The sequence below is a fragment of the Nannobrachium achirus genome (genome assembly GCF_963921795.1).
Source record: "Nannobrachium achirus genome assembly, chromosome: 8".
In the NCBI taxonomy this organism is placed as follows: Eukaryota; Metazoa; Chordata; class Actinopteri; order Myctophiformes; family Myctophidae; genus Nannobrachium; species Nannobrachium achirus.
In genome coordinates, this window is record NC_137817.1 from 35,756,125 (window position 1) to 35,768,688 (window position 12,564).

The window sequence follows — 12,564 nt, forward strand, 5'->3', positions numbered from 1 at the left end:
CATGGTTGCAGGAATGTGCCAGCCTCGTATCATGGGCACAGTGGGAGCCGAGCCCTTCTCTGCCAAGTTGCGTTACACCGGAGCGGAGGATCCAGATCACCCCAACCTCATCAAGCTAACTGTCACCATGCCCCACATTGATGGTGAGAAACCCAGATTGCTGTATGATGATTCTTTTTTAAGTGCGCTGCATGTCTCACCCACGTTTCATTTATTACTGAGGGAAGATAAATAGTGTCATATCCATTGAACTCAGTGGCAGCCCAAAGATTAGATATTTTCAACCACTTACAGTAAACCTAGGGTGACCATATTCAGCCCCTCAAAGTGGGACCCTTAAATCGTTCGTCATGCACTCACAAATACATATATATATTAAGGCTGGGCAATATATCGAAAAATTATCGATATCGATCTAGGTATCAACATGGGAGGTATACATATCGGCGAAGACGGCTTGAAATGAGGGTATGTGTCAAATTAATGCAAAAAAGCAGTCCATCTGTAACCAGGTGTGGTTAATTCAATAAAACCATTGTTGGAAAATGGAAATAATGCATTTAATTTCTTTACTCTATGTGTACTGGGCAGTGTGCATGCATTGATATGCTATTCACTATCTGGGTTAGGCAGGCAGTGGACCTAAAGCAGAACAAACATTAAAAACTAGGCCTACAGTATATAATGGAATTGTTTTACTTTTTACTAATATCGTGAGTAATATCGATATCGAGGTATTCAACAACATTATCGAATATCGAAGGTTTTCCTAATATCGCCCAGCCTTAATATATATGTATTTTTTTTTAATGTTTGGCCATTTATGCAGAATGTGTACCTACAGTATGACATGCCTACATGCCCAGAATAGGGACTCTGGGGTTCTTCATAATAGTTAAATGAGCATGCTGACTTCTTCTAATGTGTGTCATACTATATGAAGCTACTTCAGTTCAAGTTCCTGGGAACACCCAGGGTTTCACGGTCCAACCATGTCCTCCATGTAACTGCTGTGCTATCTTCCTTCTTTCCCAGGTATGTTGCCTGTAGTGTCCACGCGGCAAATGTCCAACTTTGAGCTCACATTGAGCCCGGACGGCACACGTGTCGGCAACCATCGCTGCTCCAATTTGTTGGATTACACTGAAATCAAGACCCGGCATGGTTTCCTCACTGAGGCCACCAAAAACCCAGAGGTGATAGGGGAGACGTCGCCTTACCAGTATAGCGCCTCCCTCAGGGGATCCAGTGCACTGCGCTTCTACAGGAACCTCAATCTGGAGGCGTGCCTTTGGGAGTTCACTAGTTATTACGACATGTCAGAGCTGCTCAGTGACTGCGGAGGCACGATTGGAACCGATGGACAGGTGAGTAGAACCCACCTCTCAGCTTCAGATTATCCCTGACACGCATTGTCAAATGCTGGGGATCTGATGTCAAAAGTTAGCTCACTTAAGCGATATGTTTTGACTTCCCACCAACAGGAATGCAGAATCAAGTGCGCTCAGGTGGCGTAGAGCAGTGGTTCCCAAACTTTTCAGGTCGAGACCGATTACGAGCGATTACGACATTTGCCAACCCAAATTAGTGAAAATAGCAGATCTACAAGCTCACTTCACACCGTGTTGTGAGCTTGTAAATCGGTTATTTTCACCACAGAGACTAGGGGTTTGAATCCACTGTGGTGCATCTGGCCTGACGAGCATGATACAAACACAATTCACCCTTTGTTAGCCTTCTGGTTGGTCCTTGACTGACCAACCAGCAGGCTCCATCTGCCTTGTCCCGCCCTGGTTCCACCTTTTTAATGTTGAATTTGCTAAAACATCATTTTTGGAGAAATAAAAACATTTCAAAACATGCTGAGTCACTATACTGCCACTGAGCAGCTCCATTTTACCTAACCCAAGTTTGAAATTAGAATTGAACATGCAGAATAACAATACAAAGCGGCTGAATTAAAATGGTAGTGGATGGAGTGTCCCACCAAGTGTCCCACCAAGACACAGCAACCAATGGGTGTGAAGAGGGGAGGGACAACGGGCGGGACTTGACAAAGGGTGAATTGGCTGTGAGGGAAGCTGGGTGGGCTGGGTTAATATTTGCTGCTACGGCTGGGGCAGTGCCTGTCAATGGAGGGTGTTGAATGGGAATAGGATGGAGGGCCTACGATGTCCTGTGGGGGCTCCTCACCAGCAGGTGATCCATTAGGGTGCAACAGCAGTGGCAAACCACTGAAATGTGTGGGGAGATGAATTGGCGTAATGACTAAATTGGGAGAAAATAGAAAAAGATCATAAAAGGAATGCAGAATCAGCTCTTAATAGCCAGTTCTTTCCTCCAAGTCTTGCCCCTTGTCTATGCATGGCCACAGCAGCTTCGCAATCCTACTGAATTATTTAGAAGCATAAAACCCTGTTTGCTTACTTGGTGTCCTTTTAACGACCCCGCAGAGAATATAGGCTATAGTAATGACAACCCCAGCACATTACTTTAATTGTTTCACCCGCTCCTGGTGTGACCAGTTATTTATCTTGTCAAAATGGCAAGCCAGTTGCTAGAAGCATCATACAAACCATTGTCCATCTCTTGCATGTGTGATTTGCAACAGCAGCCTAACCACTTTCAACCTGGCATCCCTATTTTCTTTACATACGCAGGGCAGCAAATTTTGTCAAATTGTCACTTTCATTTTCCTCAGGCATCAAAACATTAGTCCGTCTCTGTCATGATATAGCAACTAAATAAAAAAGGCATTCAACATCCAGCGCCTATTCCTTCATGCTAAAATTTCAAAAATAGCAGATCTACAAGCTCACAACGTGACGTGTTGTAATATTGTAGGTTGGCTAAGCACAATATAGGCCTTCAGTGGTTAAAGTGAATTATGTCATCCTGGCCCATACAGTATGCCTCACTGGTCCCCGCATTTGCATTCACCTTGGTAACCTCCCCTCTCACTTGACTTGCGGTTAATTAAGGTAGAGAGTAATGATAAAGGAGGGGGCGGAGAGTGCAAGGGGCACATCATGGCAACCCCCATCCCATTCTCCACTCAAGATTAATAATAAACCCCAACAGTCTTGTAGCATGCATGTGCCTAAGCAGAGTTGTGTGATAGCTGTGTAGGAGTGGGTATGTGTGGGAGTGAACTGTCTTGAATCATGAAAGTTCTTGAACTTTCTCGCTGTGCATTGCTTCAGATTTATTCCACAAACAAGGTTCTACAGTACAATAGTGTAAGAACCATTTTTGGCGAGTGGACCAGTTTTGCGCTTGTTTTTGTCTCTGTTATTTATTTGACTTGCAAAATAGATTTTGTTTCCATGGTTATGGTTAAACATACCCAAATATAAATTGTATTTTTTAAGAGCAGAGCATCACAGGTCCAGTTTCACTCCGTACAGAGCGTATTATTTGTCTGTATATCCCCGGCCACATCGCTGACAGGCAAGATGTGGAGAGAAAGCAGTTTGTGTCCCCTGGGCACATTGAGACCCAGATGCCCTCTTAAAGTGGGCACGTTGGGGGATAGAAGCAGGCCTGGGGCCAGTGTCATGTCACAGTGCAGGGCTTAGTGCCCAGCTTAACGGGACCACAGGAATCCATCAAGGCCCAGCAGGCGGTGTCATGGGGCCATTTTGCAAATCATTTGCCTGAGCTCCCACTGCCAAAGGCCCCATGAACACATGTCTCCACATGAACGGAGAGCCAGTGCAGGCAGGTACCTCGCACAGGTCAGGGGAAAGTGCAGATACCTTAGAGGGCTCTGAGCCTCTGCTAGAGACTTTCACCACACAAGCCTTTGTCTCACTGTAAAACAGCTTTTGTTTTGGGGGAAGTAAATGTATACATCAGTGCCAATCGCTTTTTATATCTCACTAGCATATTTTGGAATCAATAAAATAGTTTTGAGAGATTGGTTAATAATGATAGAAAAATAGATTTCCCAAAGAAATATGAATGTGTTGGAAATATGTACTCCTTTTGGGATGTAATTCAGCTAAATTTCAAAGTCAACTCAAATTATAAAGTGAATACACTGATATATAAATAGAGAGAGTGCAACACTTCATACCGCTATGCAGCATCAAGATCAAGTGGAATTAATCTGTTACACTTCATAGATAACACCACCAAGAAGCCTCTATAGTATGAAGATGCTCCCTTTAAGCATGACCTAAACTATACAATACATCTGTTGCATACTGTAGATGAAGAGCTCTATCCACCAGTGAGTCATGTTTATACAAGCAACAAGTGAATCAATGTGCAGTTGAAGCAGAGTGTCTGAGTGATTATGTTGTATTTACCTATGCCAATACCTGATCATTTACCTGCTGCCTAGCAAAATCTGATTTATTTTTTGATTAAAGTAGGTTTATGATTTTGTGTTTAAATGGATATAGCATAAAAATCTGTTAAAACCACTTTGACCCTATAACCATTGGCTGTTGTTTTATTTTATTTTTTTCAGGTTTTGAATCTGGTCCAGTCTTATGTGACACTACGGGTGCCTCTCCATGTGTCCTATGTGTTCCACTCTCCTGTGGGAGTGGGAGGATGGCAGCACTTCGACCTGCAGTCAGAGCTCAGGCTCACATTTGTGTACGACACTGCCATCTTGTGGAGGGATGGCATCGGTAGCCCACCAGAGGCAGAATTGCAAGGCAAGATTCTCAGATAGATTGCATCCTCAGATACTTTCCATTGTCAAAATAAATCACATATTCTTTGAAAATGATATAATTGAATAATGAATGAATAATTATGCAATGGACTATAATGTAAATGTTTTTGTTTTTTTTGTGACTTCAGCACTAGAAGCCAGACCACTACATAGAATCTAATGTCTGCATTACTATTCTTGCAGGTGCCCTCTACCCAACCAGTATGCGTATAAATAGCCAGGGACGTCTTGTGGTCAACTTCCGCACAGAGGCTAGATTCAGAGGCCGGTTTGTGATTTCACACCCAGGTATGATAGTATACGGGTGCATCTACATGCTCCTCCTAAATATACTGCCGTATACTGTTTACTAGTTACAAGCTTCAATATAAATACAATTACAATATTTTAAAGTTGTAAAAGATAAGACATGTTTACTATAGATTATATCACAGACCCAAAACGCCACAATGCTATGCCTTTTTGGCACTTGAATACTTTGTGATTATGACATCCCTATAGTACACTATTTTGTCGGATTGCTTAGCATCTCAATCACATTTTCAGATACTTCTCTAATTACATTACTTTGTAATCACTTTAATTGGCATATTTGTTTTTTGATAAATTTGTCTTCCTTTTGTCAATCGAGCAACATTTGACTTTGAGTCTGTTCATACAATCAAATGAATGCTTGGTTCCCCCACTAGCCTCCTCCCTGTCCTCCATGGTCATGTGTCCGGAACACCCTGGTTTGACCTTTAACCTGAGTCTTGTGAGGAGTGAACCCACCTACAACCAGCCCATCCAGCAGTGGACCTTTGTCTCTGATTTTGCCGTAAGAAAGACAGAACACTTTCCCTTAAACCTCTTGAACTCTATATCGTTGTTGTCGGGTGGAAACCTTGTATGTCCAAAACCGTCCGTTTTGTATTTATCATTTTAAACATGGTTTAAAACAGTGATTAGAAAATAGCTGGTCTACAAGCACACAACGCCTCGCACCGAGAGGCGTTGTGTGCTTGTAGATCTGCTATTTTCACTAGTATTGTGCGACAGTCTTGTATGGTGAAGCAGGGCTTTACTTTACGAAAGAAACATGCAAATTCGAAACTTGGAGATACAAGATTTCTGTCCGACAGTGATAATATACTTCTTTGATTGGGGTCCAGGTATACTTGGCCCCCTCCTTTTTTCCTTCTACACTAAATCTATGCCAGAAATTGCCGATCTACAAGCTCACGACGCGTTGTGAGCTTGTAGATCAAGAATAGGGACACTAGGGTTCATGTGGTTAAACTATTTACGCGTGCGATTCTTTTTATATGCCAGGTTCCTGCTGCGCTATTCATTTATACTCTTCACTGTAACTTTGCAGGTCCGTGACTATTCTGGGCCTTACACGGTGAAGCTCGTCCCCTGCACGTCCCCTCCCAACCTGGAGTATACCATTCCCCCTGTCTGCAGTCCCAGAGAGCCTGTCACCTTCGATCTGGACATACGCTTCCAGCAGGTGATATTACCTTTTATATAGGATACAGTATACCTTTTCTTTGGGTATTGTGTGTGTGTGTGTGTGTGTGTGTGTGTGTGTGTGTGTGTGTGTGTGTGTGTGTGTGTGTGTGTGCGTGTGCGCGTGCGTGTGTGTGTGTGTGCTCTATTTGTCTGTCTGACTGGCAGGCTGGCTGTATGCGTAATGTCTGCTTGACGCACTCATATTTTCCAGGTAAGCGACCCAGTTGCCGCTGAGTTCAGTCTGAACACACAGATGATCCTGCTCTCTAAGAGGACACTCTGGCTATCTGACGGCTCAATGGGCTTTGGTCAAGAGAGTGACACTGCCTTCTCACCAGGTAAGGCAGAAAACCACATGCTTGATGAGACCAAACATGTAATCAACTGAGGCTTAAATGGTGTTCCACGTGTTGTAGACCAGGGGTTCTCAAACTTTTTCATGTCAAGGACCCCCAAATGTATATGTATGTGGCAATGGACCCCCATCAGAAAATATAGTATTTGGTGCCAGGGACCCCCCCCCCATGCAAGTTCAAAAATATTACACATTATTAATGCCTCCAAAGTGGTTAAACTCAATTTGATGCTAGATTAACTACTTTGCTGGGGACCCCCTGGAACTTCCTCAAGGGCCCCTGGGGGTCCCCAGACCCAGACCATGTAGAAGGAAACCACTATTGGGAACACTATTCTAATACTGATTCATAGCTTCATGTTTACACTGTGATGAGTAATCCCCACATATTTTCTCCATCCAGGGGACATAATCTATGGGAGAGTGATGGTGGATCCTGTCCAAAACCTTGGGGACTCATTTATCTGTAACATTGAGAAGGTTTTCTTGTGTACCGGAGCTGATGGATATGTCCCTAAATACAACCCCAGCAACTTTGAGTTTGGCTGCTTGGCTGATGCTCCCTCCTTACTCTATAGATTTAAAGTCATAGTAAGTACAAATATTTGATATTGTATTATGTGCATATGAATACTTGATCAATTGGCCCGAAACGTATATAGGGCTGAGAAGTGGTTAATGTATGTTTTGTAATAATAATCAAATCTACAAAGTAACTAGTAAGCTGTCAAATGACGTGGAGTAAAAGTACAATACCGGTATTTGCCTCTGAGATTTAGTGGAGTAGAATAGGAAATATTCCAGTAACATTTCTGTTAAAAAATATAACTGTACATTAAGTACAGTACTTTCCACCACTGGGTGCTTGACCTGAGAAAGGTTGAGAATCACTTCTTGAACCTGTCATTCCAGGACAAAGCCCAGCCTGAGACCCAGGCCAGGGCGTTTGGAAGTGTGGCTTTCAGTGCCCTCCTGGCAGTGGATGACCCTGGTGCTTTGACTCTTGTAAGACAGCCTGGCTCTGATGGATTCAGCATGGACTCCTCTGCCCTCTTCCAGGTCAGTAAACATAGCATGCCATCCACGTGTGCAAACACACACACACACACACACACACACACACACACACACACACACACACACACACACACACACACACACACACACACACACACACACTGTATGTACACGTTCAATAATGCATAGCTGAGGTGTATTTTAAGAATTCACACATTTTCACAAGTAGCGAAAATAACCAAAGCTCACAACCTGGGCAACTGATTTCCCCCCTTGGGATAATAAAGGTATCTATCTATCTATCTACAACCTGTTGCATTGAGTATACTTAAGTGGAGAAAATGTACCATGGTCAGTTACATCAGTTGTGTAATTCTCAAGGCAAAGCCTCATTTATATTTTGTACCACAATACTGCCAGAAGGGGGAAAAAAAGGTTGTTAGTTGTCACCGGTGTGCAACCAAGTATGAATTATGTTTAAAACCGCTGTTTCCTCTTTCTAGGTGTCTGCAGGAAGGGAATGGTACATCCATACCATCTACACGGTCCGATCCAGGGAAAATGCCAACCGTGGCATCGGCAAGAGAAGTGTCGAGTACCACACGCTGAGCCACCACAACAGACTGGATCCAAGTGCCCGCTCTCGCGTCAGAAGAACGGCCAACGGTGTTCCGGACATCGTAGAGGACATCGGCGAGAGCAATAACCGCGGCACCAACATCCTGCACATAGCGCTGGACCGCAGTAGCCAGCGGAGGACGAGCCCGGGGAAAGAGATATTCACGAAAGGGATCGTGCCCCGCGAGCTCAACCAGAGCGAGGACGGCGACGACAGACTAGTGCTGATTATTGGAGTCGTTGTGGGGCTGCTCCTCACGATCCTCATCGTCATTGTGGTGGTGCTGCTGGTGCGGTCCAAGCAGGAGATGAAGGAGGTGCCAAAGGGATCCAGCAGCACAGAACCCATGATGACACTAGGCCTTGGCAGCAGTGACAGTTCGGAGGTCTGATGCCATGTGAGCGATGATCAACATGCTAGTTACTGTTTTTTGTTTTTGTTTTGCAAGTGCCTCATATTCAGCGACATGGAAGAGGGAGTGTGACATGAAATAAAGTACAAGACAGTTGGGTCTGTTCAAAATTTACTTGAAATACAACAGCACTTCCTCCAATGGGGAGGAATAGGGAGTATGACTGCAAAGGTTCAAGGCACTCGTCCAGTCATCAGGACTCATTCATTGTTTTGCTTTTGGTGCCACTTGATCCCACAAAAAATGTTGATTATTTGTCCAAAGGTGCTAAAGAATATGCCTCTCAAGTTGTGTTAGTTGGCATTCATGGAATAGATCAGGAAAAGCTGTTACAAAGGATATTGTTGCATACTAGTTGGCAACACCAGTAACAACTGTCTTTGTTTGGTACCGTAATGTAGCTGTGTTATGATGACACTGTCCTTTGTTTAAATACACTGGGAAACCCAGAGTACCTCTCTGTACATGAGTATAGAGAAAGAATTATCCTGAGACTCAATATGTGCCTAAGAGATCACTGGATGTTGACATTTTAAGATTATGACTTTCCTAAGACATTTTGGCAAAGTAATATTTTTTACATTGTTTTAATGTATTAATGGCTACATTATTTGCATGCTTTTGTTTGTACACCGCGTGTGTGAAATTGTATTCAATGTCTAAACACTGATTTGATTGGAATTGTGACAAGTGTCTAATCTACTGTAATTGCAGTACTACTATGTGTTTTACAGTATATTCCTGCAGAAACAGTATTTATCAACAGTAGCCAATTGTTATTGTTAAATAGTCCCCACAATGCCTGGTGGTTTCAACATTTTATGATTTTGAGACTAATTAACTCATGACACTGAATCCAATGAGAAGAGATATTTAAAGATACTATACTTAGTATTGAGGTGATTTTCAAGACAGCTGGTCTGCAGTGTACAGTTATAGATCCACTTTACCATTATTACAGTACAACTGGTATGCTTATACTGTAGTTAATTTGGCCGTCATTTGGCTACTGTGGCACAGTATATAGATGAAATGGTTTTCAAATTGATATCTTGGTTCAATCTCATAACGACTTTTTTTCTACAACCTACTTCATGCGTTATGTTTGTTTTTCTTTTTTAATTACAAATAATGTAACGGTTTCATCAGAATTCAGTGAAAGGGAATTCTTTTTTTTACCCACATTACCTAAACAAAATGCTTGTTAATTGGTTTTGGATTTATTTATTTTGTGTTGTGTTTCCAATTATAATTGTTTAATATTGCTTCCACCATCACCACCACGTTTTTTTACTTTTTGGTAACTTGTGCTTAAATGAGTTTGTCAGTTAATTTTACTATAAATATGTACCACATTTGCACTGAAACAATTCACCTATAAAAGGACACAGTATAATGTACAAACTAGCTGTGACTGTGTTCCAGATCCAGACACTGGATTGATTGACTTTGAGTATTTCTCTGGATTACCTCATACTGGACCTAATGATGACTGACTACACACTCTTTATTTCAGAAACATCAGGTTTATTTATCTATTTTCCAGTTTATTTTCAGGAAAATATTTTCTATGCAACTATAGCTTCATATAGCCCACCACATACACCCCATGTATGTGTGTTTTTAACACACTTATTGTTTTGCATTTTATCTTTTACACTGCAACAATGTTTTTTGACTATTCTATTCTACCTTAATGATTTTATTTGAGTTGAATTGAATGCATGAACATCCTGTGTTGACACCCATGTATGTATGTATGTATATATCTATGACTTAAAATATACCATTTTGGATGTTTTGGAAATGGTCATTGTTCAATAATGCATATGTGATGTAAGTATTTGTAACATAGACCAGAGACACAAGTTGGTCTGCAAATAAATAATTTCTTTTTCAGAGGGTTTGCAATAACTGCAACTGTCTATGCACTATTTTGGGCTTTCCGATGCTGAATAAGGACTGGCGCTCAACTATTCACCCTTGTTTATAGGAAGCACCTTATAGGAAGCACCATAGAAGACAGGGAGGCACCATAGGATGCACCATAAGACAGTGACGCACCACAGCAAGCAACATAGAAGACTGAACTGAAGCACCACAAGAAGCACATAGAATAGAAGACAGGGACGCACTACAGAACAGGGGTCTTCAATGTTTTCAGGCACCACAGAACGGGTCAGGCCAAGGACCTCTTAGCTGAGAGAGAGATGAAGCAGGGCCACCCATATTGTATACAATTGTGTTGCAAATTAAAAATGTTCACAGATTTCTTAGACAGCGTAGACTTGTGTGACAACACTGTCATCAGTGTATGTTGGATTACTGTGTATTTTCAGACATTTAACCACTTGAACCTTCAATACTTCTACTGCTCTTCTTTTCCCTCTATACTAAAACTCTTTGCCAGAAATAGCCGATCTACAAGCTCACAACGCCTCGCAACATTGTGAGCTTGTAGATCTGCTATTTTTGGCTAATGTGCCACTCAGAATAGGCATGCTAGGGTTCAAGTGGTTAATGTAAAAAACAAGATCATATCACACAAAGATTTGGAGGACCCCATGTAGTAACTCTGAGGACCCCCTAGGGGTCCTGGACCCCCTGTTGAAGACCCCTGCCATAGAAGACAGTGAATTACCACAGAAAGCACCATATAGCAAGTACCATAGGAAGCACCATTGAAGACAGGGAAGCACCATAGATGACAGGGAAGCACCATACAGTAGGAAGTAACATTGGAAGACAGGGAAGCAGTGAGCACCATAGAAGACAGATAAGCACCATAGATGACAGGGAAGCACCATAGAAGACAGGGAAGCAACGGTTTCATAAACTTAAGGCTGTTGGTTCAAATCCAGCTTTTGAAACATTTTCATTGTACTACTAAATACAGGCTAGGTTTTCAATTATAAACAGCTAGGAACATGAATGCATGTTCTCATTTTCTCCACCAGGCGAAGTCTTTGCCGATCAGAGTTTGTCAGACTATGTTTATCATGATCAGTATGGTCAATTTCATGTCAGTATTATGGTCAGTGTCATGGTAAATATCATGTCAGTATCATGCTCATTATAATGTCAGTAATTGAGTCCAAAGTGAAGCATGCACATCCAGGCAAACTTTTCAGGTGCTGAACGACAATACGTACATAGTAGGAAAGGAAGGGAAGTTCGCACTGTAACTCAGCCCCTTGTAGAAAATGTATCCTAAGTTAAAAGGTTACTTTTCTACTGGGAGCTGAGTTACAGTGTGCAAACTTCCCTTTCTTTCCTCCAGTATCATGTGAAGGCCTCTCCATACTTCGACCGAAACCGCCGTTTTCGGTCATAAGGTCCTTTTCTACCATAAAATTATATCCCTCGGGACTTCTGAAAAGCATTGGACCGAACGAGAGTTCGGAAATTTGCACGTCGGAAAACACAACTCACCAAACATTTCGGTCGAAGTATGGAGAGGCCTTAAGCATTATGTTGCATGCAACACGAATGCACAGTACATAGTCATACTGTAGCTCAATGGCAATAAGATTGAAGTAGACTACTAGTGAGCTTTAAAAGGGCCATTATTAGGTGTCGAGTAAGACTAACAATAAGTAATAGTTGGAGTTGCAGTTTTGAGAAAACTATACTCAAAAAGGGACTTGAAGACTATTTGAAGGACTTGAAGAACTATGAAAACAATCCAAACTTACTGTTTACAGTGATGTACAAGTACACAAGTGAATAGTCACAAGAAAATACAAGACTTCCGTAAACCATGTGCTTTTATTACCAGTGCATATTCATTGAGAAAACAAAAGTGTTTGTATTTGGTGTAACACAAATGGTATACTTTTAGGTCTTCAACAATGCTTTGATCACTTTTCCAAAAGTGAGCCTGGCTCTTTTGAAGACATCTGGGCTCCTGTTTGGCAACAAGTCAAACAACAGATCAGATGCATAAAAGTGTCAGCCTCCAAAGATGACAGTTTTTG

The 12,564-nt window shown here is 42.0% G+C and overlaps 1 protein-coding gene across 1 annotated transcript in view; it reads left to right on the forward strand.

Moving 5' to 3' along the window:
* The window catches only part of frem2b (FRAS1 related extracellular matrix 2b), a gene marked incomplete at both ends in the record, with an annotated part of 81,347 nt that extends 72,781 nt beyond the window's left edge, over nucleotides 1-8,566 (forward strand). Inside the window, 10 exons of the mRNA XM_080731393.1 lie at nucleotides 12-143; nucleotides 1,036-1,367; nucleotides 4,478-4,670; nucleotides 4,874-4,978; nucleotides 5,380-5,507; nucleotides 6,048-6,182; nucleotides 6,396-6,522; nucleotides 6,943-7,130; nucleotides 7,452-7,598; nucleotides 8,060-8,566. Coding sequence (XP_080587519.1) covers nucleotides 12-143; nucleotides 1,036-1,367; nucleotides 4,478-4,670; nucleotides 4,874-4,978; nucleotides 5,380-5,507; nucleotides 6,048-6,182; nucleotides 6,396-6,522; nucleotides 6,943-7,130; nucleotides 7,452-7,598; nucleotides 8,060-8,566 — 1,994 coding nt within the window. The remainder of the gene's footprint in view (nucleotides 1-11; nucleotides 144-1,035; nucleotides 1,368-4,477; nucleotides 4,671-4,873; nucleotides 4,979-5,379; nucleotides 5,508-6,047; nucleotides 6,183-6,395; nucleotides 6,523-6,942; nucleotides 7,131-7,451; nucleotides 7,599-8,059) is intronic.
* Between the last annotated feature and the right edge of the window lie 3,998 nt (nucleotides 8,567-12,564).